General features: G+C 45.2%; 1 protein-coding gene and 1 long non-coding RNA gene across 5 annotated transcripts in view; one reads left to right on the top strand and one right to left on the bottom strand.

The window, feature by feature from the left end:
- Nudt3 (nudix hydrolase 3) overlaps positions 1-27,814 on the bottom strand; it is a 54,203-nt gene that overhangs the window by 14,709 nt on the left and 11,680 nt on the right. Inside the window, exon 2 of the mRNA XM_085679907.2 lies at positions 14,228-14,338. Coding sequence (XP_085536033.1) covers positions 14,228-14,338 — 111 coding nt within the window. The remainder of the gene's footprint in view (positions 1-14,227; positions 14,339-27,814) is intronic.
- LOC146890872 (uncharacterized) lies at positions 336-20,082 on the top strand. 4 transcript variants are annotated; one of them, XR_015735499.1, is made up of 4 exons: positions 336-1,355; positions 16,228-16,384; positions 16,862-17,073; positions 18,610-20,082. It is a non-coding gene; the product is annotated as an uncharacterized LOC146890872 (long non-coding RNA). The 4 variants fall into 4 exon arrangements; XR_015735500.1 differs by lacking the exon at positions 18,610-20,082 and adding an exon at positions 17,183-17,414; XR_015735498.1 differs by lacking the exon at positions 18,610-20,082 and having other exon boundaries at positions 16,862-17,414.

The following is a 27,814-nucleotide window of genomic DNA, read 5'->3' as shown; positions in this document are numbered from 1 at the left end:
TTTTAAAAGACATTGATCTTGAAATTTAGCCATCATTTTACTTTCACAGGATCCCCCAGAAAGAACGTCGCCCCCATGACAGCTGGAAGTAATTCTAGAGAACGATGTCCCCTCTCCCAGTAAAGTTTGTCCTTGGGTCTAGGGACATCATTTAGGGGTTGGTTATAATTAGTATACGGTTGAGGGTTGGGGGAGGAATTTTATAAGCGCAGGAATCTTTAAAAAAAAAGAGGGATAACTGGATTATGGGATAGTAGATTTGTACTTGTGAGTTATTGCTTTTAGACAAATATATTGGTATCGATTCTTATATATTGATACAAAGTTAAATTATGTTCACTATTGTATGTATTCATGCTTCTACCTCTGTTTAAAACATTTTTATGTGTTGATATATGTATATTTACCATATTGTATTGTAGACTTCTACCTCTTATTAAGATACTTATATATTGTTTATGTATTGATATATATTTACCATATTGCAATGTATACTTGCACACTGTTTATATTTGGAGGTCATATTGTCCTCATTTATTACACAGTTGTTTATTGTCTCAGTCTTTAAGTTAGATAGGTATTGGGAATTATATAGATCAATAATCATCTAAGTTTGTCATTTATAATTAGACTAATCAGGTTCTTTAGATAGAGATTATATTCAGTATAGATAGATAATCTTCAACCTCTTCAAAGAGCTGTAGAAAATGGCCTTTAATCTAATTCAGAGTTCTGTGATAGGGAGACACAATCGCTCCTGGCAACACTGATCTATTCCCGCGAGAATGTTGAGCACCAAAGACACTCCACCTGGAGCCTTTCTTCTTGCCAGAACTGGCCTTTGGGTAAAGAAATGTCCATACCTCAACTACTGACAGAGTTACAGAATATCCGTAAATGGATAAAACAGGACTGTCATATCCTACCAAGACAGGGTAAGATAGTTTTGAAAAATTTCTTGCCTTTGAAAATGGTATGTCAGTTACATCAGGCCTTAGCCAAAGTTGGTTGCTTCAACGCTGCAAACATGTCTTTGGGTGTTTGCCCAGGTAGCCAGTTGTCTCTGTGATTTGTTACGTATTCTGAAAGTTGTTTGATTGCACTTCCTAATTACTCAGGAAACATTATTTCCCTTCTCAGATCTTCGATGGGATTGAAGATTATATAAATGTAGTTACTTTCCTCTCATGACTTGGCCAATAGCCGCTGAGATACCAGCCCATTGGGGCGTGGTCTCTCTCTCTTTAAAAAAGCAGCAGCTGTCCTCCACTGTCTCTCTGGCTTCGGGCTCCACTTCCGGCTCCTAGACTCCTTTCCTGTTCACGCAGAGGGGCTGTTGTCTGGGACGGTAATCTGTAAGTTTTTTCCCCTTTGAATAAATAACCATTCTATTAATCATAATTCCAAACTGGTGTGGGATTGTTTGTGACTTACGCCTTCATAGGTCTGTACTCCATTTTTTTTTATTGAATTATTTGTTCTTTTGGTGTCCAGTTTCTTGAGTTCTTTGTATATTTTGGAGATCAGACCTCTGTCTGATGTGGGGTTAGTGAAGATCTTTTCCCATTCTGTGGCTGTCATTTTGTCTTGTTGACCGTGTCCTTTGCTTTACAAAAGCTTTTCAGTTTCAGGAGGTCCCATTTATTAATTGTTTCTCTCAGTGTCTGTGCTGCTGGGGTTATATTTAGGAAGTGGTTCCCTGTGCCAATGGATTCAAGTGTACTTCCCACTCTCTCTTCTATAAGGTTCTGTATGGCTGGCTTTATGTAGAGGTCTTTGATCCATTTGGACTTGAGTTTTGTGCATGGTGATAGATATGGGTCTATTTTTATTCTTCTACATGTTGATATTCAGTTATGCCAGCACCACTTGTTAAATATGCTTTCTTTTTTCCATTTGATATTTTTTGCTTCTTTATCAAATATCAGGTGTTCGAAGATGTGTAGATTGATATCCGGGTCTTCTATTTGGTTCCATTGGTCCTCCTGTCTGTTCTTATGCCAGTACCAGGCTGTTTTCAGTGCTGTAGTTCTGTAGTAGCGTTTGAAGTCAGGGATTGTGATGCCTCCAGAAGTTCTTTTATTGCCCAGGATTGTTTTGGCAATCCTAGGTTTTTTGCTTTTGCAAATGAAATTGAGTACTGTTCTTTCGAGGTCTTTGAAGAATTTTGCTGGAATATTTCTGGGCATTACTTACCAGTTTTAAAAACTGGGACTTAGTAGTTTCTTAGAGGAAATGCCCTTAAAGAAATTTCAGAAGCCAGGCATAGTGACTCACACCTGCAATTTCAACACACAGGAGACTGAGACAGGAGGCCTGGCATGAGTCTGAGGACAACCTGGATCACCCCGCCCAATACAACAAAGAAAATATAAAAGAGGATTTTAGGGTTGAAGAACAGCTCAGGTGGGGTGTGTGCTGAACATGGAGGCCGGGTGTGATGCCCAGGTGGGGTTTGTGCTGAGCATGGAGGCCGGGTGTGATGCCCAGGTGGGGTGTGTGCTGAGCATGGAGGCCAGTGTGATGCCCAGCATCACAAATACAGAACAGAGACTTTGGTCCAGCCTAACGCTAGTGCAGGAAGGGTCTTCATGGAGATCTCCCCTGGGACCACTCCTTTAAACCATGGATGTCTTCACAGTTCTCAGAAGCCAGCTCTCAACTGTGAGTCTCCAATGCTGCCAGTAGTGTGAACTCGGGTATTTTTACCACCCACATGACAGCGAATGCAGGTCTGGACAGGCATCAGCACAGCACCTGACAGCAGCCTGGCTCAGACATCTGACTCAGACACGTGGAAATGGAGTGCATTGGTGCAGACAGGCATTGGTGCAGACTTGTTCAGTCACCTACATGTCAAGCCCCACTCCAGAAAAAGCCTCTACCTGAACACTCCTAAGAATCTGTCTTCGTCATCCATGAACAGAGACTGCTTCCTTGAACTCCAACAGCACATGGTATGGGGCTGGGCCGGGTCAGAATGCTGGCCCAGTATGTGGCAGGCAGGCAATTTAATCCTCCACAGTGCAAAAGCAGCCAAACACAAACTTGCCCCAAATATACTGTGCACATTCTAGTTTTTTCTATCTAGGGTTAAGCTGGTCTTGAACTCAGAGAAATCTGCCTACCTCTGCTTCCTGAGTGCTGGGATTAAAGGCATGAGCCACTATTGCCTGGCTTATTTTCTACCCAGTTAACAAAAATAGGCAACTGTCTTTTTATTTTATTATTTGTTTGTTTGTGACAGGTTCTCTATGTGGTATTCATGGTTGGCCTGAAACTTGCTATGTAGACCAGGATAGCTTTGAACTCACAGAGATCCTCCTGCCCCTGCCCCTGCCCCTGCCCCTCAGTGCTGGGATGAAAGGTGTGCACTACCACACCCAATAAACTACCTATTTAAAAGAAAAACAAACAAAAAACCTTTGGGCTGGAGAGATGGCTCAGCAGTTAAGAGCAGTGATTGCTCTTCCAGAGGACTGGGGTTCAAATTCCAGTACCCACAAGGCAGCTCCTATAAATCCAATATCTGAACCCTCACACAAACACACATGCAGACAAAACACCAATACACACAGTAAAAATTATAAAAATAGTATCTTTTTCTTTTTAATTGATACTTTGCCTGCATGTGTGTCTATGTAAGGTTGTCAGATCCTAGAGTTATAGACAGCTGTGAGTAGCCATGTAGTTGCTGGAAATTAAACTTGGGTCCTCTGGAAGAGCAGCCAGTGCTTTTAACCGCTGAGTCATTTCTCCAACCCCAAATCATTAATATAAATACTTAAAATCACACACACACACACACACACACACACACACACACACACACACACACACACACACTGTATCTTTTTCCTTGAAGGGGTTCTGTACTCCTATGAAAGCATTTGAAAAGCCTAGGCCTGTCTCTCCCATACGGGTACACAGCTCAGAAAAGCACAAACAGGTAGGCCCCACAGACCTGCTTTACTCGTAGCTCAGGTGAGCCAGCTCTTTCCGAAGTGGGGTTCCCAGTTCCCTCATGGTAGGTGTCTGGCAGGCACAGATGTCATTTCACCCTCACCATCAGAGCACCCAGATTCTGTTCAGTTTCAAAATGCACCTCAACTGGGGAAGGCATGCCTGAGCAAGGTACTCAGAGGTGCTGCATGGGACCCATTTTGAGCCAATAATTCCCAGCAGGACCACTTGTGGGAAAGATTTGCCACCACTCTAGGGAGACTGGACAAAAAGAAACACTACACGTCTTGCACATCAGGCAGGGACCTGAAACCTGGAACTACTGCAGGTATCTTTTGTGACCCTAAAGCGAAGGCCAAAAAAAACCAGTGAGACACTGACCTAGAGCTGGGACCAGTGCTGTCAACACCCAAGTAGCCAACCTTGGACAACTCAGGGTAGAAGCGAACGCTAGTCAGAATGTTGATCTGTGGCTGATAGCTTCAGCTACTTTCTTGATTCAAAGAGCAGTTTTCCAGCCAGGCGGTGGTGGCGCACACACCTTTAATCCCAGCACTTGGAGGCAGAAGCAGGCGGATCTCTGTGAGTCTGTGACCAGCCTGGTCTGCAGAGCGAGTGCCAGGACAGCTAGGACTGTAACACAGAGAAACCCTGTCTTGAAGGAAAAAGGAAAAACAGAGGTGGAAGCTGACGCGCTCTGAAGACAAATCCGTAAGTGTTAAAGAGCTGTGGCTTGAAGCTCCCTGTGGAGGGCAGAAACCTCAGGCCCAGAGGAGCTTCTGGAGGCAGTTCTAAGTCAAGTGCTGCAGGACACCCAGAAATAGGGCGAGCTCTGGCAACTACAGAGGGAAAGGACCACACCCATATGGTTTTCCTTTCAATGAAAATTTTAAGCATCAAACAGACAGCGGGGCTGGGGAGTAAGTATTAGCAAGCATATTCAGCTCTTGCAGAGGATCTGGGTTTGTTCCCAGCACCCACATTAGGGAGTTCACTACTGCCTGCAACTCCAAGGGATTGATGTAACACCCACTTCTGGCCTCTGTCTATAATTCACTTACACTCACAGAAACAAACAAACCACTGAGAAAGCCCCTTCTGCCCACAGCGCATAGAGTCTGCAGGACTGAAAGTCAAACTTGCGCACTCTAGTTGAGCAACTGCCGATCAGCTCCCAACCCCAGCTCTCCCTGGGCCTACACCCTCTGGCTGACATGTAGTGTGCAGTTCCTCCTTTCCAGGCAGAATCTTCTGCTTCCATGGACCTAGCCTTCCATGATTTACTCTGGCCACAGTGGTTCCAAACTGAGGCCTCAAGAAGCTTTCCGATGCTTTCTTCCTGGAACCCTGGCATGGTTATGTCACTCTGCCTTTGCTAGACTCCCAAGGATGGAAGACTACAGTTTCTCAGTGTAACACAAATAATAAAAACCCAGGGACAGATATTGAGGTTCAAGTTGAAGATCAGAAAAGCAAAGCAGACAAGCCACTTGAGAGCCCCCACCTCTATGAACTCTTCAGACTGAAAGAGAGAGTTCCTGTCTTGCCCTGCCTTATATTCCTCTCTAGTGCTGTGTGCACACCACTGCCTGGCCTCTCTGACTAACTACTGTGGCTCGTTGGATTAAAGGTGTGACACCACTGCCTGGCATGTATGGCTGACTAGTGTGGTTGTTTTGCATTCTGATTTCAGGCAAGCTTTATTTATTAAAATACAAATGAAATATTACTACACCAGGTCTATGGCTCTTTAGTCTCTAACCTGGAGAGAGAAACTGGATCAAAAGCTAACACCACCAGGTGGTAGCGGTGCATGCCTTTAGTCCCAGAACTCAGAAGCAAAGGCAGGTAGATGTCTGTGAGTTCGAGGCCAGCCTGGTCTACAAAAGCTAGTTCTAGGACAGACTCCAAAGCAACACAAAGAAACCCTGTCTTGAAAATAAAAATTAAAAAAAAAAAAAGCCAAAGCTAACTCCACAAGTGAGCAGCAGGAAATCCTGCTACTTCAGGCCACTGACTGGGGAGTGGCTTGTGCAACAGCACTGAGACACACACACCCTCACCGGAGCTGCCATCATTTCTGTTCCTCCTCCACTCTCAGTGCTTATTGTCAGTTGAGCTCCATGCTCCCTATTAGTCAAGATAATGAACGCGAAGTTGTATCAAATCCCTCTAGCCTCTAACCACAGGGCTTAATCCCATCCCTTAACCAAAGGGCTGGCTAAACCCCAGCCCTTGATCTTTTGAGTCAGGGGCTTGCTGTGTAACTCAGGCTCCTTGAGTTCATGATCCCCCAACCTCTACCCGCCTAGTGCTGGGACCACAAATGAACATCACCACACCATGTTTTTAAATTAAAATCACACACCTTTCAGTACATTCAACAAACACTCAGCTAGGTTCTGTATTGTGCTGGGACTTGATCTTGGGGCTCCATACATTGTAGAAAGCACTGTGCTACTAAGCTTTGCCAAGCTGCCCTTAAACTTGCTATGAAGTCAAGGATGAGCTTGAGTCTTTGCCTCACAAGTGCTGGGACTGCAGGTGTGCACTGCCATGGCTGGCTCAGCATTTGTGCTGTGACCCTGAGAATTCAGTGCTCTATCTAGATTGTTTCAGGTTTATTTAAAATGTTTCTTTTGTTTTTACTGTGTGCACTGATGTGTTTCTATAGTGAGGGCATGTGCATGCCACGGCACTCACGTAGAGGTCGAAAGACATCTTTGTGCAGCCACTTCTCTCCTTCTACCTTTATTTTTCGTTTGAGACAGGATTTCTCTGTGAAGTCCTGTCCGTCCTGGAACCCAATCTTTGGACCGGGCTGCCCTTGAATTCACCTGCCTCTACCTTCCAAGTTCTGGTTCTCTCCTCCTACCTTTATGAGACCTCCTGGAACCCAGGCTGCCAATCTCCAATAGCACACATCCTTGCCTACTGTTCCAGCTCTGAGACAGGATATTGCTTTTGCAAACTAGCTTACAAGTCAAGGTCTTCCCTAAAGGTCTCAGTGAGATCCAGTGAGATCCTTTTCAAAGCCCAAGGTAGAGAGCCAAGAAACACCCACCACTGTGCACACACGTGCACATCACACATACACACAAGTGCACCATAGGAGATCTCTCTGAGATACAACCAGACTCCAGATTGACTCCCTGTGCAGTAAGCTCTGCTAGGCAGCTGGCCTCTGTAGCGTTAGTGAGCAAAAAGGAAGCTGCTGACGCTGCCTTTCAGGCAGATGGAAACCCTTATCTGAGCCCAGTGTCCTGACTGTGGAGGATCTGGAGGCAGGGGCTGCAGTCAGTGTTTGCTGAAGTCACTGTGAACCCATACACACCCTTCCTAGTGACTCAAGATCCTTCCTGGAATGTGGAGCTGGATAGGAAAGCAAACACAACTATTCTGGAAGACTCTGCTGGACTCGTTTCACTTAATAAGAGACTGGCTGTTATCCCAGTAATTCAACCTCTATTCAACAGGCTTCCAACACAAGCTAGTCCAAACACAGCACAATGCTCTCTAACAGCAGATTCTAATCTCTGTACTTAGCTACTGAATTAACTGCTCACCAGTGGGTGCTATTCAGTTATGTGATAAGCTGAGTAGAAAGAGGGTTTTTCTTTCCTTATTTCTTATTTAGGTTTTGACACAGAGTCCTGAGATACCCAGGATAACTCTAAACTCTTGACCCTCCTGCCTCACTGTCCCAAATGCTGGGAATACAGGAGCAGAGGCGCCTTTCCCAGCTCATAGATCACTAATCCAGTTTTTGGTTGGTTGGTTGATTTCCTTTTTTTTTTTTTTTTTTTTTTTTTGGTACAAGGTCTCTCTCTATGTAGCTCTGGCTGTTCTAGGCCTTGCTGTATAGACTATATAGACTAGGCTAGCCTCAAACTCATTGAGAGCTACCTACCTTTGCCTCCGGAGTGCTAGGATAAAAGGCATGTGTCAACACATCTGGCTATTTCAGTTGTTACACGGCAGACAGATAATTTGGGTAGTTATTTACACTGAAAGTGTGCTATTGCTACAATACTTTTAAATTCTACAATCCCATTAAATTGGTCACTTCTCTGACTAAGGACCTGCTAACATTTAAGGAAACTAACACAAATGACCAAACTTACAAAATTCACCCTACCTACGATTGGGAAGTAGGGAAGATTTAATTATCGACAGCAAGAAAACCCAGTTTGGTATCTTTAGTGCTTAGTTTAGAGAAACAAAATAATTAAAATAATTACAGCACTACTGTAGAGTGAGAGGACAATAGAGTGGCTCTAACCAAAAAAAAAAGGGGAAAAGGAATTGAAATGGAGGTTTCTATGGACAGAGCTCAGATGCCCACTGGTCTTGCAAATGGGAGGTACAGGGAAAGAAAGCTATGGCTTAAGAGTAGGGATTCATCTACCCCTCACCTCCACACCCACTAGCCAAGTCACTCACACTATACTTAAAACCTTAAAATCACCAATAAAAAAATGAGATGCAGATATGAAAACACCAAGATTTTATCATGCAGCCCTGGCTAACCTGCAACTCACAATGTAGACCAGGCTGGCCCTGTGCTGCCTCGGCCTCTTGTGTATGGGGAGGAAAGGTGTGTACTGTCATGCTGGGCCTGGCTTTTTACATTTTTATCTATTACTTCAAGAGTGCATTGGTGTGGGAGAATTGTCTGTATTCTGTCAATCATATCTTAATAAAACACTGATTGGCCAGGCAGGCAGTATAGGCGGGAAAGCCAGACAGGAAGTAGGGGTGGAGCAAAGAGACTGGGAGTATTCTGGGAAGCAGGAAGCTTCCTCTGCCACTTCTGCGCAGACCACCAAAGCAGCAACATGTGAGCTGTCACACTGAGAAAGGTACTGAGCCGTGTGACTAACATAGATAATGATAATGGATTAATATAAGTTACAAGGACTAATAAGAAGCCTGACCTAATGGGCCAATCAGCTTTAAAACTTAAAGAGATCTCTGTGTGGTTGATTTTCTCTGGGACTTGCCAGCTGTGGGGTACCGGGCGGGAACAGATACCCCAACAAGCCAGCCCTCATGCTACAGTGCATGTATACACACTCACATATAACAGTGAGAATACAAAAATAGAGAACAACTCGTAAAGTTTGGTTCTTTCCTGTACTATATGAGTCTGGGAGCTGAACATCAATCAGCTGCGGCAGCGACTGTCCTTACAAGCTGAACCCTTTCTTTTTCTTTGAGACAGGGTCTCATGCGGGCCAGGCAAGCAACTCTGCTACCTGGAAATCACTATATAAACCAGGTTAGTCTCAAACTTGTAGGATACCTGCTTCTGCCTATTTTCAATTATATTTATTAATTTGTGTGTTTGCACCAAGCTCCTAAGTTGGGTCAGAGGACAACTTGCAAGAGAACTACTGTTCCCTCTTTCTTCCATGGGCTCTGGGCTCTAGGGACAGAACTCAGCCTGTAGTCTTGACAACAGGCCCTCTACCTGTCAAGCCCTCTTCTGCCACCTCATCTATGTATTTCTAACGACCTTCCCTATTATGACTCTGATATTTGAGAACAGTTCTGAGACGCCTACAATAGATAAGAAAGGCTTTGGCAGGCAAAAACACAAAGGAAACAGATGTCTGTTTCCAAATGTTCACATTAAAAAAAAAAAAAAATGCTTGGCCAGGCATGATGGTGCACGCCTTTAGTCCCAGAACCTGGGAGACAGAACAGAGGCAGGTTGATCTCTGCAGGTTCAAACCCAAACTGGTCTACACAGTAAATTCCAGAGCTAGCAGAGGAGACAGTGTCTTTAGCTGAGCATGCTAATATATGTCTTTGATCCCAATTCGGGGGCCAGGAGCAGGTGGAGGCAGAGTGAGATCCAGGCAAGACAACACTACACAGTGAGACCCTGCTTCAACCACAATAAATGAGTATGAATGCTATGCCTGTATGTGTATGAGTGTGCCTAGTGCCCAAGGAGGTCACTAGGAGGTGTCAGATCCCCAGGGACTAGCGTCACCTGCAATTGTTAGCAGCAATGGTGCCGGGAATGGAACCTGACTTCTCTGGAAGAGCAGCCAGAGCCATCTCCCAGCCCGATCCGAGTGAGATGGGTATGTGTCTTCTTCCTTTACTGACAATGTCCTCTTCGCCTATGAGTGGGAAGGCCATGGCTAGCTCTCAGGTCCATCTGCAGGTGTATGACTACTGAACAATACTGTGCTCTCTTCTGACTCCTGGGCAAACTGTCCTCCATACTGAGGCTTGCCCTCCCTAAACAGCAGGAGCTGGACAGTTACAAAGCGAGCACAAGCGACTCAGCAGCAGGTCTGTAAGGACAAGAAGAACGGCAAACCTGCCAAAGCAGCGTCCCCTACAGAGTGGAAGCCTGTGAGGCTGTCTGCGCTTTCTGTGATGATGATGGTATGGAGGTGGGGCTGGCACATGGTAGGAATGGACCAAGACTGCTAGATGCAATAAAAGGACAATCTGGGACCAAGAATGGCTCTTTTTGAAGTCCTGCCACACATTTTATGTGGGTGGGAAATCTGGTTTCAATTCTCAAAGCCTGGACTATAAGTCTATTCTAGTTTGTGACGATTAGCACTGGAGAATATATTAGTTACAACACATTTACTCTAGAAAGTGGAGTTAGGTCATCGGTCAGCAACCCGGGGAGAGGCTGGCAACTGCAGTGTGTGTGTGTGTGTGTGTGTGTGTGTGTGTGTGTGTGTGTGTGTGCAGAAGCCCCAGTGCAGGTCCTCCTCCTCACCCTGTCCTGTGTACTCGTGCTTTCTGGGCATGAGTGTGTGATGTATGCAGGCCAATGTCGAGTGCAGTGGTCAGAGCCACATCAGGTGTCTTTCTCAATCCACCTTTTTAGTGTGAGTTTCTTTTGCTGTTTTTTTGTTTTGTTTTGTTTTCTAAAAGATAGGGTCTCACTGTTACTCTGGCTGGCCTTGAACTCACAGAGATCTACGTGTCTCTGACACTAAGTGTTGGGATTAAAGGGAACACCACCGCACCTGGCTCACTTGTTACTGGTGAAAAGGTAACTCAGGGTGTCCTCCCATGACAGACATTTTCAAGCATCTTATATCTATTTCATTCTCCCCTCTTTCTTCAAAGGGGTGGTATGTACTTTCCAGGGAGCAAATGTTGAACAGAGGGCCCTGCATCCTTCCCTGTCTCCTCAGCACACTTCCTACTGGAAATACCTACTTTGCTGCATTTTGGCAGCACCTGTGTAACTAGAAAGAGCTCAGTGTGTGACTCTCAAAAAGCACAGAGGTAGTGAGATGGCTCAGCAGGGAAAGGCACTTGCTGACAAACTTCACGACCTGAACTCGATCCTCAGAACCAGTTCTGTGACTCTCACACACGTGAGAGAGCATAGCATGGCTGAGCCTATAAGCACATTTACAAGGGGGGATGGGAGGGAAAGGAAAAACTACCCAGCCACACAAGGAAAAAAAGAGCTTTCCAGAGCTAGACATCAAACCCAAATGTGTGTTGTAAGACAGAGCTACCAACCCACTGGCAAGGCTGCAGGCAGGCAGTAGAGCTGCACAGGCCCAGGCACATCTTCCTTCTCTCTATTTCACCATCTCTTCCATCTCAGGTCTTCTCCATCCTGCCTGAGTCCGCAACTGCACGACAATAACTCAAACATCACTTTGCCTTCGGCACCACGAAAACAACAGAAGCCAACTAAATTTAGATCTGACTTCCGCAGCATCGATCCTCCTAACTGGTCCACAGTTCCATCCTTTTGAAATAACCAGGCAAAGGTTCTGAAAGTCCCAGGCATAGGAAGGCAAAGTACAAAGTCATACTGCCCTTCAGGACCTACCTGCACCCTAAAAATCCTAAGACCTCAGATGCAGTAAGACATGAGACAGTCACTCTACTCCAGAGCAAAGGAAAAGCATGTCATACTAACTATTCTCTCAGATCTTCACATTTTTCAAATTCTGTGTGCATGTATATCTGCAGGCCAGAAGAGGACACCAGATCTCAATATAGATGGTTGTGAGGAACCATGTGGGTACTGGGAATTGAACTCAGGACCTCTGGAAAAGCAGCCAGTGCCCTTAACCTCTGAGCCATCTCTCCAGCCCCATAAACAAGTGGATTCTATGAGTTTAAGGCCAGTCTGATCCCCTGTCTCAAAAACTAAAATAATAATAACGATCAGCCCAGGCAGTGGTGGCGCACGCCTTTAATCCAGCACATGGGAGGCAGAGGCAGGCGGGTCTGTGAGTTCGCGGCCAGCCTGGTCTACAAGAGCTAGTTCCAGGATAGGCTCCAAAGCTACAGAAAAACCTTGTCTCAAAAATCCAATAAAAAAAGTAATATTAATAATAATGACGACAACAACAATGATAATAGTAATATTATTTTATCTTCTACTGGTCATTCTTTTATTATTTCTTTACTTATTTTGTCTATTTGTGAGGCAGAGACCCACCCACCTTTGGCTCCTAAGTGATAGACTAAAGGTGTTTATTTATTGAGACAGCGTCTTGCTATGTATCCTACCTGTCTTGGAACTCAATTCTCTATATAAACCAGGCTGGCCACAAATTTACAGTGATCTTCCTGCTTCTGCCCCAGTGCTGGAATTACAGGCATGAAACACTATAGCAGGCTGGTCATTCCGAGAAGTTTCTGAAAACCAAGCTATAGCAGGCAACGGCTCTACAGGCTTGAGCACAGTCATCCTTGGGCAGAAGTTAGTTTGTGTGTGATCTGTGAAATGGCTCTGCAACACCAAACTCAATCTGCTGGGGGATTCAGGGAGAAGAATTCTTTTCTTCCAAATAGAGACCTAGGAGGCAAACATGCAGACCCTGATTTTGAAGGGTCTGAGGATGGAACAGTGCTGGCCAGGCTACAGTCACAAGGAGACAAGCCAAGGCAAAAGCCAAAGAAGCAAGGACAGTGAGGACAAGAAGGGAGGACTGAGGGACCTGGCCCCTGCCTTCAGGAGTCCCAGTACAGATGTAGCTAGGAGAGAGACAGGCAAGACAAGAGTGGCAGAGCCTGAAACCTAGTAGAATGCTCTGGGTATGAAAACTCTCACGTGACTTTAGCAAGTGCTCGACCAGTAAGACTGCCAGGCAGGTTTCTGCTGTTGTTTGACATAGGGCCTCACGTATGTAGCTCTGGCTGCCTCATTCACTATGCTGCCAAGGAGGACCTTGAACTTCTGGTTCTCCTGCCTGTGCCTTGGTAGTGCTAGGATTATAGGTATGTACCACAACCCTAGTTTCTTCAGAGCTGGTCTTCAGGCATGCTCAGTAACCACTCTGCAAACTGAGTCACATCCCCAGCCCACAGAATCTTTTTACTTGGTTTTGGCAATACTAAGAATTGACCCTTGCACATCTTAGTCAAGCCCTTTGCCACTGAACCCTATTCACAGGCCTGGTATGTCCTAAATGCTACTTTATATGTCTGTAAAATCAGGCTTAACTCCCTCTACAACAAGCAATTAGATTTAAAAAAAAACACTATGCGTGGCAAGGAAATATCTGGGGACAAGAGAACTGACGCTGCTGCATTTGTCACAAGTCCTAAGCGAGGCTCCATGGAAGAGTTGAGCACAGTGCTGCCACCACAGGCTGAGGAGAAACACCAGTTGCATCCTCCTGCGCACTCTCTCTCTCCATGAGACTAAGAGCACTTTTGGAGAGAGGAGACTACTGGGGACTGATCCCTGGGTCTTGCACACACTAGGAAAGTACTCTTACACCTGAGCCACATCCCCACCCCTCCTGGGCTCTAAGTTCTCAAACTAAGGGAACCCAGGGCTCACAATTCGACTTTTGTTTATCCTGCATATTTAGCAAGGTGTAGAGGTGTGGTCAAAGAAACAGCCATGTACGTTGCACACAATATGACTAGAATTCTACCACCTCTCGAGCTGCAGTGTCATCAGCACTAGCTCACTAGCCATGGTGACAGGAGCCAGGGCCCTGTCTCCTGTAGGTAACAGAATGAGCTACACTAGCCAGCTGGCTCCTGTTAGCACTGATACCTGATCTATGACAAGTACCAGAGATGAAGCTGGAAGAGAGCCACAGAGGTCACAAAGCCCTGCAGACATCACTAGATACAGGCATTACTGACAGCCTTCCTCCTACAGAGAATGCTGACAAACACTGCATGTCAACACTGTAGCAGCAGGGAAGAGGAAGCCATTACATGCTCTGATCACAGCATACCACTCAGTGGGTTGAGACAAGGTACAGTAGTACCCACAGGCCTTTGCACATACCTCCTCGCAGACTTCCCGGACCGCTGCCACACTTGGCTCCTCCTCGGGCTCCATGCCTCCTCCAGGGACAATCCATCGGTCTGGATGGCGGCTACTGCTCACAAGCAGCACCTGAAGTCAGAGGTCACACAGAGAGTTAAACGTTCAAGAAAACACTCACAAATAAGTCCAAATAGAAGGAATTCCACAGTAACTAAAAAACAGCTCTTGTTTACACCCACAAATAACTTTTTTACGAGGTAGTGTCTCGTGTTGGGAACAGCAGGCATGCTGCCCAGTACATGCCAAGGGCATCTGCTGGGAACCACTGCGGGCTGTGGTCCTTACCCCCGCCCTCACACCCAGCTGCCTGTCTCATCCTTCTCCCCTCCATTCTCCTCTTTCTCCTAAGCCCTAGGAACACAGAACTGATGAGCTGACAAATAGAACAGATGCACTGACAAGCCTGGAAAAGCTGAGACAGAGGGCCAGGAAATCACAGTCCTTGTCTGTGGACGCCAGCACAGCCACACCACTCTCTCCCAGTGCATGGCACACCCCAAGAGCTGAGCTCACTCTCGGCTCCAGAGCAACAGGCCTTCTACTACTCACAGCTGCAACAACAGCTGACATGAGGAGCTCTTTTGATGACTTTTTAAATGTGATCATTTTATGTGCACAGAGGTACGTCTGTGCGCCATGTGCATGAAGGCCAGAGGAGGGTGTCAGATCCACTGGAAAAGTAGTTACAGATAGCTGTGAGTTGCCATGTGGATGCTGGGATCTGAACCCAGGTCCTCTGGAAGAACACCCAGAGCTCTTTAATTGCTGACCCATCTTTCCAGCCCTGGAATTCTTTTATTTAATTTTTTAAAATTTTATTTATTTATGTATTTTTTTTAGGTATGCATACTCTGTCTGCACATATGCCTGCACGCCAGAAGAGGGCATCAGATCCTATTATAGATAGATAGTTGTGAGTCACCATGTGATTTCTGAGAATTGAGCTTATGAACTCTGGAAGAACAAACAGTCAGTGCTTTTAACCATTGACTCATCTCTCCAACCCCTGGAGGTTTTTTTTTAAATTTATTTATTATGTATAGTGTTCTGCTTGCACACTAGAAGAGGACACCAGATCTCATTACAGATGGTTGTGAGCCACCATGTGGTTGCTGGGACTTGAACTCAGGACCTCTGGAAAAGCAGCCAGTGCTCTTAACCTCTGAGTATCTCTCCAGCCCCCCTTCCTCCAGAGTTCTTTTCTAATGCATATTATTCTTAGAAGTTCTGGCTGGGTGTAAGTAAAGACAAATATTTTTTAAATCTTTAATAAGTGAATAAATAAATCATTTAATAAATTCACATGAAATAAAAATCTATTAGCTAATAATTCCATAATGAGCATGGTGGAGCATGTCTATAATCCCAGAGTTTAGGAAGAAGAGGCAGGAAAATCAAGAGCTCCTGTCAGGGGCTCTGTCTTAGCAGCAGAGAAAGGAACCAATACAGCTCCCAACCCAGGAGTCATCTCTGCTAGAATTGCTCCGGCAAGGATGACTTCTGCTTGTTCTAGAGCTACACTGATTACTGTGTGTGAGTGTTTTGTCTGCATGTATGTGTATGGAAAAGAATAACAATGAACTGGAGACATGGCTCAGCAATTAAGGGCACTGCTCCTCCTAAGCATCTCGTACAGAGAACCCTGGTTCAATTCCCAGTAGCCACATGGCAGCTTACAATGGTCTAAAACCTTCTTATGCCCTCTGTGGGCACTGCATACATATGCATGCAGGCAAAGTGTCTGTCACACAAAACAAAAATAAATAAAATTTTAAAGGGGGAGGCATCAGATCCTGGAACTGAAGTAACAGACAGTTACACTGCCATGTAGTTTCTGGGAACTGAACCCACAACTCTGGAAGAACAGCAAGAACCCCAGCCCCTCTGAGGAGTTTATTAATACGATTATACCGTAGTTTACTTAACCAGCCTTCTTTTGATTTTTGTTTGTTTTTCAGTGTTGGAGTCCAAACCAAGATCTTCTGCAAGCTAGGGGAACATTCTACCACTGAATCACAGTCCTACCAGCCTCCTAATGCGCACCAGGGGCATTTCCAATTTCCTGCTGGTGGAATCAAGCTGCGATAAGAAGTCTTTATGCTAACCATCCCACATGTGAGTGCACTAGTAGATGCTGTCCCACACGTGAAGACATCATATAGTTCACCCCACGAATTCTCACTCCAATGAAAAGTTTACTGAGCTTTAAGGTCCCTTAGCTACTTTTCTATTGCTGCGAAGAGACACCAGGATCAAGAAAGCATTCAATTTCAGGCTGAAGAGAGAGAGAGAGAGAGAGAGAGAGAGAGAGAGAGAGAGAGAGAGAGAGAGATCAAGCATCCTAACTGGGAATGGCGTGGGTTTTTTAAACCTTAAAGCCCATCCCCAGTGACATACCTATTCCAACAAGGCCGCACCTCCTAATCCTCCCCAAACAGTTCCACCAATTGAAGAAATCAAACATTGAACCATAAGCATACAGTGGTCATTCTCGTTCAAATCACCATATATGATATGATTTTGGAACGTTTCTCAGAATCTCATGTTTTCACAGCACTGAGTCCCCTGCTTGTGGCATTTTTTTTTTCACAGTATCAGAGCTTTTTGTTGAGTCCTGGCTGGCAGAAATGTGACTTGGAGCATGCCTTTGAAGGTTATGCCTACTCCATCTCCTGGCCTGTGTGCTCAGCTTCCCAGTCTACTGTTCTCTGAAGAGCACCTTCCACCATGCAGTCTACCCTGTTGTCTCTACATCATGGACTGAAAGCCTTATGAAACCATGAACCACAATGACATTTCCACCTGTGAGTAACTTCTGCCATTGTCAGAGTAATGCAAACACAACTAATATAGAAAACTGGTTCCAGGAGACAGATCAATGCAGCAACTAAACATGACCATATTGGTTCTTAGGCCTCAGGTTTGTGTGAAGAAAGTGGAAGAGGTTGGAAGTGCAGGCTCGGAATCCTGGACCACTGTAAGCTGCTGTTCTTAACTAAATTTCAATTGTTCAATTTTACCAATAAAGACAAAGGAGCTAGATGCTGGGGTGACAGCTCAGAGGGGCAGAGAAAACATCAGCTGACCTTCCTCCTTTGCCAGTGTCCCAGAAAAAGTTGTCTCAAATGAAACTTCTCAAACTCAATGTCTGCCCCTTCTATTTCCTGTGCACCTCCCTATCTGTCCTCCTGACTTCCTCTTACTCTCTGTAGCATGAGAGCCTGCTTATTGGGGCTTCTGTCCTGCCCAGTTCCCAAAGCCAGTAAATCCCAAAGAAAATCACACAGAGTTCTACATAAGTTATTTATGTCTAGAATTTTTTTAAGCTCTCTCAGGTTTTATGTGAATTTAGCCAGCCCCTCGTTGGGTGCCAATTGTTGCAAGGAGGGAGGGCCCACTTGCTCGTCCCGGCCACCCAGCTAGCTTAGCCCAGAAATAAGCACACAGAAATTGTATCAATTAAATCACTGCTTAGCCCACTAGCTCTAACTTTTTATTGGTTAATTCTTACATCTTAATTTAACCCATTTTTATGGATCTGCGTATTGCCACGTGGCAATGGCTTACCGGGTAAAATTCTCAGCTTCTGCTTTAGTCGGATCCATGGCATCTCTCTCTGACTCTGCCTCCAGCATGCAATTTAATTTTACCTGCCTAACTAAGTTCTGCCCTATCAACAGGCCCAAAGCAGTTTCTTTATTAACCAATAAAAACAACACAAAGACAGAAGGAACTCCTACACCAGTACACTGATAGAAAGGGATTGCTTAGAAAATGTCATATAGGCTCTAAGAGGACATGGCAGCCACAGTCCACAAGGGCCCAACTATATCTTCAGCTGAGAGAATGTGACATAATCCATGTGATGCTAGCTAGCATGCAGTAACAGAATATGACACTATCCACGTGGTGCTAGCATGCAGGTTTGCGTGATGGGGTGATGAAGGCTTATACTATGGTTCAAAAGAAAAGCAAATAAGGCCATGCAATGCAGTGCAGGGCTAGTTTTCTTTCAGGGATTCCATGTAAGCTGTGGTTAGTATCACACAATGGAGATCGCAGGACATGCCAGGGATGCAGAATATCTACTGAGGGAAGCTGCAGGAACCAAGTGAAGCTGGTCCAGGATACATGTGCTGCAAACAGCAAAGCCAAGGAGGTAGGACTGTCACCACCATGCCCTAGATGCTGGACACAGAACTACTGGATCTGGTTGGCTCTGCCGGGCAATCTTGCCACTCCTACTGCTGGTCTGTCCTGGGAATGCTGGGAAGGTTTACTCTGTGTCCTTGTATATCAGAAGTTTGTAACATTCTTTTTTATCTTGTCTGGAGCCTCAGGAGATACCCTGGACTTGAGTGCTCTGTTTTGTTCTCTGCCCTCGGGGATCAAGTCTGCGGCCTTGATCAGAACAGGCAACTGCTCTATCACTGAACCCAGCTTCCAGCTGAGACTGAACCTCAAAGCAGGGAAACTTCAGGAAGAGCGAAGCTCATTGTACATTAGAAGATGGCTATGACCAGCACTTGGAGACATGGGCAAACATAGTTTGAATCTGAAATGTCCTCCATAAGCTCATGCTTTCAACACTTGGTCCACGGCTTTGTGTTATTGTATTGAAGGGGGGGGGGTGTAGGGTTTTAGGTTCCAACTGGGTCCTGGTCTTCAGTGGTAAGTCATAAAGGGCTTTAAGCTGCCCTGTACTCTCTGCTCCTCGGGCCATAGCAGTGTTAAGGCCAAGCACTCCTGTTACCACAATCAGCCCAAACCTCCCTACTATGACTCACTGACATCTCTGAAACCATGAACCAAAGCAAACCGTCCCTTCCAGAAACTCGGTCTTGGAACCGAGGGCTACACTCACCAAGGGTCACTGGGTTCCAAGACAGAGAGCTGAACTCCTCCAGGGCTATACCTCACTACTAGAAAATGACACAGTTGGCAGATGTAGCAGAGTGCCTCTGAGTTCAAGGCTAGTCTGGTCTACGGTGAGTTCTAAGACAGCCAGGGCTACTGCTACTTGGTCCTTAACCAAGTTACCTCTGCATAATAACTTGCCATCATCTACTGGTCTTTAATAACTTCCACCAGCTATACAAAAGAGATCCCCTAAAGTGTAAAATAGCCAAGAGGAAGGAAATAAAGGGCAGACTGACCATGTGCCTGCAGCACTAAAATGCAGCTACCCCATGTGCCAGCTACGACGGAGGGAAGGAAGCCGCTGGTCATGCAGGGTGAGAAGCATATCCAGCAGCTCTGAGGTCAGGGTGTCTTGGCAGTGGGAAGGGCCCCAAATAGACTGCACTAAGTACAGCTAAGGGGGAGCTCTGAGCAGCAGGTATTTTTAGTAATGGCATACTTACAACTTGTACATGTCCAGTGAAAACTACCCCAGCCAACAGCCTGCAGAAATGACAGATGCTCCTGCATCACTACCAGAGTGCAGCCGCCTCCCCACAGGACCCTGTACACTCCTTCAGTTGGCTCGACTCTCTGTCAGACCCTAGGACCCCCAAGAGCAGGATGCAGCAGTGAATACCTGTCATCCTGGCTCCGACAGGGAGAGGGAACTGACTGGAGCAGAGCTTCACCAGCACAGCCTGCAGTCAGTGTAGAACAGAGTCAGAGAATGTGCACTATGGCACACATACATGCACACATATGCACAGACAATAATTATAATAAATTTTTTAGAGACATGTTCCTTGGCTGGCCTGGAATTTGACATACAGACAGTCTAGATCCAAACTCCCAAGTGCTGGAATTTGAAGTATGTATCACAATGCCTGGTCCAATAAATTAAAAAAAAGAAACTGGGTGTGTGTGTGTGTGTGTCAAAATAGGGTTTCTCTATGTTGCCCTGTCCTTGAACTCAGACTTCTGTCTGCCTCTGCTTCCTGAGTGCTGGGATTAAAGGCATGCGCCACCTAAAAAAATGCAGTTGGGGGGCTGGAGAGATGGCTCAGTGGTTAAGAGCTTTGCCTGCTCTTCCAAAGGACCTGAGTTCAATTTCCGGCAACCACATGGTGGCTCACAACCATCTGTAATGAGGTCTGGTGCCCTCTTCTGGCCTGCAGACAATAAATAAATAAATAAATAAATAAATAAATAAATAAATAAATAAATAAATAAATGTTGAAAAAAAAAGAAGTCTTATTAAAAAAATGCAGTTGGATGATGAATGTGTGCCAGTTTACTGTGGTTGTAACTGAACTGGAAGGATCCCGCCCTCTTCCAGCAACTACACTTGTTTGTCTTTAGCACTAGAAAAACTCCTAAGTCACTTCTAAAGTTTCCAATTAAAGTTCACCAGGTAGTTTCCCTGCTATACATTTAATTTTTATTATGCATATGAATGTGTGTGTATGCAGTAGATGGGTTTGTCACATGACTACAAGCATCCTCAGAGGCCAGAAGATGGCATCAAATCTCCTGAAGCTGAAATTACGCTAAGGATGGTGATAAGAACACCCTTTCCCCAGCTGTGGGCGCTGGGAAATGAACTCTGACTCTCTGGAAGAGCAGCAAGTTCCTAACTGCTTAGTCATCTTTGCCTTCATATGTGTAGAAGCACTATGAGTGTGCCTGGGGTCTGAGGAGGTCAAAGGAGTTCAGATCTCGGGAATCATAGTTATGGATGATTATGAACCACCATGAAGGAGCTGGGAATCAAAACCAGGCCCTCGGCAAGAGCAACATATGCTCTTAATCACTGAGCCGTCTCTCCAACCTCTCTCCCCATTACATCACCAGCCTTTCTTTCCAGGCGCAGCCTGAGTCCTGGCTACTCTGTATGGCCTCAAAGTGCATCTAACACACTCACTACTCAAGTCAATCAATCAGTAGTAGACTGGCAAGACACAGCGCTGACAAGTGACTCCCAGACTTTTAACCTGGCAGAGATATGCAAGGAACCGGATGTGAGCTTGAGAACAAAGTGGAATTCTGACCCTGTAACATGGATAGGCCTGGAAGCTACTACGCTACATGCTGAGAAAAACAGAAAAGTTGCCTGACTCTACTCTGAGAGGAGTCTCCAGCAGTCAACTTCAAAGAGAAAGATGGTTGCCCAGGGCTCTGAAATGAAGAATGGGGATTTGTTCACTACAGACCCAGGGTTTTATACAGTATGGAGATCCAGCATAGGGTGCCATGCATGATAGGAAGCATCTCACTGACTGAGCTCCACTTCTAGTCCAGACAACAGCAATTTTCAAAGATAATTTGTTAAGTGTCACATAAATTTTTAAAAATGTACAATGTGTGAGATGGGAAAAGTAGTAATTACTGTGATCAGCAACACTACTGTATTTTCTGATGTAATAATGTTACTCCAACAGAGAGGAATGCTGAGTTATTATTCACTTAGGATTTTCATTTATCCCCTTACTTCTACCTAATTATTTTGATGAATTATTTATTTGTTTTTGAGACAGAGTCTCACTCTGCAGTCCAGGCTGCCCTGGAACTTGCTGTGCGGCCTTACACCCACAGCAATGCTTCTGACTCAGGTTCTTGGAATCTGGGGATACAGAACTACGTCATCACAGCCAACTCTAGAGTAGAACAGGTTAATCAGATTTAAAAAAAACATTTTATTTTATGTATATGGGTATTTTGCCTACATTTATATTTGTATACTATATGTGTGCCTGATGCCCCTGGAGGCCAGAAAAGGACAGGCATTCTAGGTAGCTGTAAGTTTCCATGTGGGTGCTGGGAACCAAACCCAGATCCTCTGAAAGAGCAACCAGTGCTCTTAACTGTTTGCCATCTCTATAGCCCTGTAAATCAGATTATTTACCTGTGTAATGAGCACAAAGCCATTAAAAACACAAACAAAATTTAAACTGAAAAAATGTTTATTACATGTACTGAGACATCATAAACATACCCATAAATCATTCACAATGTCAAACAAATCTACCGACTGAGAAAAGGAATGTCCTTCATATGCATTGGAGGACATTAACTTGGAGACTGAATGGCATGGACCTGATGAAAGAGGGACCACACAATGCCACAAAGGGCAAGAAACATTTTAGAACACAAGTATGTCACAGTCTGGTGACTCCTAAGAGGATATTATCTGAGACAGTAACCCAGGAGCAGAGGCTTCAAGGTCAGCCTGGCATAGTGAGTTCTACGACAGAGTGCTGCATTGTTAGACCCTGTCTCAGAAACAAAAAGCGGGCTTAGAGAACACAGCTCAGAAGGGAAGAGCACTTGCTGCTCTTGCAAAGGACCAGGGTTTGGTTCCCAGCACTCACATTGTGGCTCACAACTGTTTGTAACTATGGTTCCAGAGGGTCTGACACCCTCTTCGGGTCCTCAAGGGTACCAGGCGCACACATGGTACACAGATATACACATAAAATAAAAATGTTAATAAAAATAATTTGTCTAACAGCTGTGAAACATCTTTGTAGTGGAAAACTAATAGTAAAGTGGGCTTCAGTCCTGTTTTGAAACTTGCCCAAAATAGCCATGTTTCTGACAAACTGAGCTCCTGCCCACAGCACACATGCACTGATGCCAAGATTCGTGATCAGCTGCTGCTATGGTGACGGCAGCAGAGGTTGGGTATCTGAGTCCATTTTAGAAATATACTTTTGTTCAAGCCTTTCCATTTTACTTATTCAGTTCCTTTTGTGGATTTGCCTAAATGAAAAGCATGTACTGCCTTATGCACCACAGAGTTGGGCTTCCTTCTTGGTTTCAGCTCCCGTTTTTCCCTGAGGTGGATGGACAAGTCATAGCTAAAGCCACCTCCAGGCTGACAAAGAGTTTGAGACTGTCTAAGCTCCATCTGCCCTCCTCCAGAAAGAAAGCCCTGTCAAAGTACATGATACAGCACCAATAAATCTTCCCTTTCGAACACTTCTGCATTGCTGGTGGGAATGCAAGCTGGTACAGCCAGCCCCTTTGGATGTCAGTGTGGCGATTTCTCAGAAAATTAGGAAACAACCTTCCTCAAGACCCAATAATACCATTTTTGGGTATATATCCAAAAGATGCTCAATCGTGCCACAAGGATATGTGCTCAACTACGTTCATAGCAGCTTTGTTTGTCATAGCCAGAACCTGGAAACAACCTAAATGCCCCTCGACCAAAGAATGGATAAGGAAAATGTGGTACATTTACACAATGGGGTACTACACAGCAGAAAAAAATAACAACATCTTGAATTTTGCAGGAAAATGGGTGGAGCTAGAAAACATTATTTTGAGTGAGGTAACCCAGACCCAGAAAGACAATTATCACATGTACTCACTCATAAGTGGTTTTTAAATATAAAGCAAAGAAAACCAGCCTGCCAACCACAATCCCAGAGAACTTAGACAACACAGAGGACCCTAAGAGAGTCATACATGGATCTAATCTACATGGGAAGTAGAAAAAGACAAGATCTCCTGAGTAAATTGGGAGCATGGGGACCTTAGGGGAGGATTGAAGGGGGGAGGGGAGAGGCAAGGAGGAGAACAGAGAAAAATGTCGAGCTCAATAAAAATCAATTTAAAAAAAAAAAGTACAGTTAGCAGTCCTCCCTGGAGGGCATATAGATTGTTCCCAGTTACGAGCAGCCAAATACTCTTGGTGTCTGTGCGTTCTCATGTCTATATGTGGAAAAATAATAAGCTATTTAAGGCTTACACCCATGAGTTGTCAAAAAAATCTTCCTTTCTTCTCCTAGACCACAGTGAAACCCATCTTGTGTAGGTAGAATTGGAATTTTCCCTTTGGTGGTAGAGTTGAAACTGAAGATCTCTAAGTACATGCCGTACCTATCAATGTCTGTGGAATCTACAGCTGAGTGACCGCCTGTCACAATCACATTGCCTTCCTGCCATTCCAAACCTCTAGTCCAGCATTTGTCCCTAAAGCACTCTGGACAGTTTGTCCCAGCACTGACACTTTTCTCTCTTCATTGAGACTCTCAGAATTTCAGAAATTAAGAACTTAGCTCTGAGCTCCGTTTCACAGACAAAACGAACTCCCAAGATGTGGTACCATGAACCTCAATCCCAGCACTTGAGAGGCAAGAGACAGGTCTCTGAGTTCAAGGCCAGCCAGGATTACATAATAACACCTTGTCTTGAGAGAGAGAGAGAGAGAGAGAGAGAGAGAGAGAGAGAGAGAGAGAGAGAAACTTCTTACTCAACACCCAACTCTGGCTCTCACATCAAGTTCAAAAGTTCCCAATCTCTGGGGACATCTCTAGAGCTCCCCCTCCCTCTCTAGCTCCTGCACACAAGCTGAAATCAAAGGTGTGCGCCGCTGCATCTGGCTAGTACCATCATCTTGGAAGGACTCAGAATCACCCAGGAGACACACCTCTGGGGGTGGGCAGCATCAGAAGATGACTACCTGAGTCCAAAAGACCTTTGAAGGGCAGCCCAGACAGGAAGAAGTCCCAGGAAACCTGCAGCAGAGTCTCTGCTTTCTCCTCCTAAGAACTCACAGGCATCCAACTCCAGCTTCTGTAGCTTCCCTAAGTACACTCAATACCAGTCATGGTTTGGGGAGCTCCAGAATAGGACTGCTGAGGTGTTAAGCTTCACAGACTAATCAGCTAACTGGCTTTCTGTGCCCCCAGAGCGGAGATAGCACTGAGGACTCCCCGTTCCCCCAGTGTAGACAGAACTGTGGACTCCCCATTCCCCCAGTGTAGACAGAACTGTGGACTCCCTGCTCCCCCAGTGTAGACAGCACTGAGGACTCCCCATTCCCCCAGTGTAGACAGCACTGAGGACTCCTCATTCCCCAGTGTAGACAGCACTGAGGACTCCTCATTCCCCCAGTGTAGACAGCACTGAGGACTCCTCATTCCCCAGTGTAGACAGCACTGAGGACTCCCCAGCCCTCAGGTGAGTCAACCAAACCATCCTTGCGTCTCTCCTCTCTCCCCCACGATCCCTGTTCTACCTTCCTCGTGCACTGTTAGCTCTCCACTTCTCTAAAGCCCCCAGCGAACTCCAGCTTCTCTCACATCCACTACTGCCTTAACTAACATCACTACTTCAGTCTGCCATGATAAAATTCCAAGTTCCATCTTGTCTCCAAAACTAATCACTCTCTGAATTTCCATTTTCATGGTCTAGAGTCTGCATACTCAGTCTTTAGGACATTTCTAAAAGAGACACTGAATATCAAGTATGGAGGATGAGGTGTACTGTAAGCCTCAATCTGGGCTCAGCCTGTCCTGGACGCAGGCTCCCAGCACAGCACAGTGGACCTCTGTCCACATCTACATGTACACATAAAAGAGGGAGTTAGCTACTGGCCAGCCCATCTACGATCAAGCCAAAGGGTGGGCCTGTCTTCCTTCACTTCACAAATGGGCTTTCTCCAAAATAGAAGGGCACTCTGAAGAATGGGTTGGCCAGAGATACTAGACTTCATAAATGTCCCTCTCTGCACAGCCACAGACATATCTAAAATTACCCACAGAACAACATTCTATGTTTTGATTTTATGTTTTCAAACTCAATCATTCAATACACACTGCCATCATAGCTACCCAACCTTTTCTCAAGGCATCCATATGTATATGGGGGGGGGGAAGGGATGGCACAAGAACTGGGTGTCCGGGTTCAGAAGCATGTCGCATGCCCTGGAGCTGGAGTTACAGGCAGCTGAGAGCTGCCTTGAGTGCTGGGATCCAAATCCAGTCCTCTGCAAGAACAGAGCATGCTCTGAAACCACTGAGCATCCCTCTAGCATCCACGAGGATCACTGTAAATAATAAGAATCTTGGGCTGGAGAGATGGCTCAGAGGTTAGGAGCACTGGCTGCTCTTCCAGAGGTTCTGAGTTTAGTTCCCAGTAACCACATGGTGGCTCATAACCATCCATAATGAGATCTGGTGCCCTCTCTGGTATGCAGGCATACATGCAGGCAGGATATTATACAAACAAACAAATAAGTAATTATTTAAAAAAAAAAGAATCTTAAAACACTTGCTATGTAGAAGACGAGGTGTATACATGACTTTTAAAAATAAAAAAAAATTAACAGATTCAACACATTGCCCATCAAAATCCCAGCAAAATTCTTCAAAGACCGTGAAAGAATGGGGAGCAGGGAGTCCACAATCAGCATCTTAGGAATGGTTTCTGATCTACAGGCTGGCCTTCATCTCAGATCCTCCTGCCTCTGCCTCTGCTGGGATTAAAGGCGTGCACCACCATGCCCAGCTGAGAGATAAAGTCGTTGTACCGAGAATCTTTCTGAACTATTTTTGTAAAAAAAAAAAATTATTTATTTATTATGTATACAGTATTCTGTCTGTGTGTATGCCTGCAGGCCAGAAGAGGGCACCAGACCTCATTACAGATGGTTGTGAGCCACCATGTGGTTGCTGGGAATTGAACTCAGGACCTTTGGAAGAGCAGGCAATGCTCTTAACCACTGAGCCATCTCTCTAGCCCCGTGAACTATTTTCTTAACTTATGAATAAAATCTGAATGTTTCATCTTCTTATGTTTTAGTCTGGTTTTTGCTTTCTGAGACAGGGTCTAATATGGATAGCCTAGGGTGAGTCAGAATCCCTGATCCTCCTGTTTCTACCTCCCAAGTGCCTGCATACATGCGCCACCTCACCTCGCTATTGAAGGCAGACTATATATACCAAAAAACCTCTGGGAAAGAAAGCAACGCCAACCACTGTAGTACATACACAAGCCCTGAGCCAGGTTTGGTCCCCTCAAGTTAATGGCGGCTGAATGAGTCCAGCAACTGAGTCATCTTGGCAAAGCAGCAGCAAATGAAAGCATTTAATAGCCACATAAACTTGAGAGGGTGAGCACCATGGCCAGAGTTCACATTAAGTCACACACAAAAAGCATGTCATAAAAACTAACTGCTTCTTGGGCTGGAAAATAGCTCAGTGGATAATGGGATTTGCTACCAACAAGGCTGACAACCTGAGTTCAATCTCTAGGATCCACATCATGGAAGGAGAGCCGTGGTTGGAGGCTGCTTATTCATTTCCCAGCTGCCCAGACTCCCGAAATAATCACACAGAAACTATATATTATTTACAATACTGTTTGGCCTATAGCTTAAGTGTATTTCTGGCTAATTCATATCTTAAATTAGCCCATCTTCATTAATCTATGCATCACCACGAGGTTGTGGTCTACCAGCAAAGTTTCGGCAAGTTGCCGTCTGTCCCAGGTGGCTACATGGCTTCTCCTGACTCTGCCTTCTTTCTCCCAGCATTCAGTTTAGTTTTCTTCACCTACCTCTGTTCTGTCCTGCTATAGGTCCAAAGCAATTTCTTTATTAAACAATGCTACTCACAGCATACAGAGGGGAATCCCACATCAGAGAGTTGACTCCTAAAAGTTGTCCTGATGTGCATGTATATGCCCCCACCCAAAACACACACACACACACACACACACACACACACACACACACACACGTGTGTGTGTGTATATGGGCTGGAGAAATAGCTCAGTGGTTAAGAGCACTGGCTGCTCTTCAAGAGGTCCTGAGGTCCTGAATTCAATTCCCAGCAACCACATGGTGGTTCACAA

This window comes from Myodes glareolus, chromosome 18 (genome assembly GCF_982192425.1).
Source record: "Myodes glareolus chromosome 18, mMyoGla1.1, whole genome shotgun sequence".
NCBI classification, from domain to species: Eukaryota; Metazoa; Chordata; class Mammalia; order Rodentia; family Cricetidae; genus Myodes; species Myodes glareolus.
The sequence above is the reverse complement of the archived record's forward strand: the minus strand, read 5'-3'. Positions and strand labels throughout refer to the sequence as shown.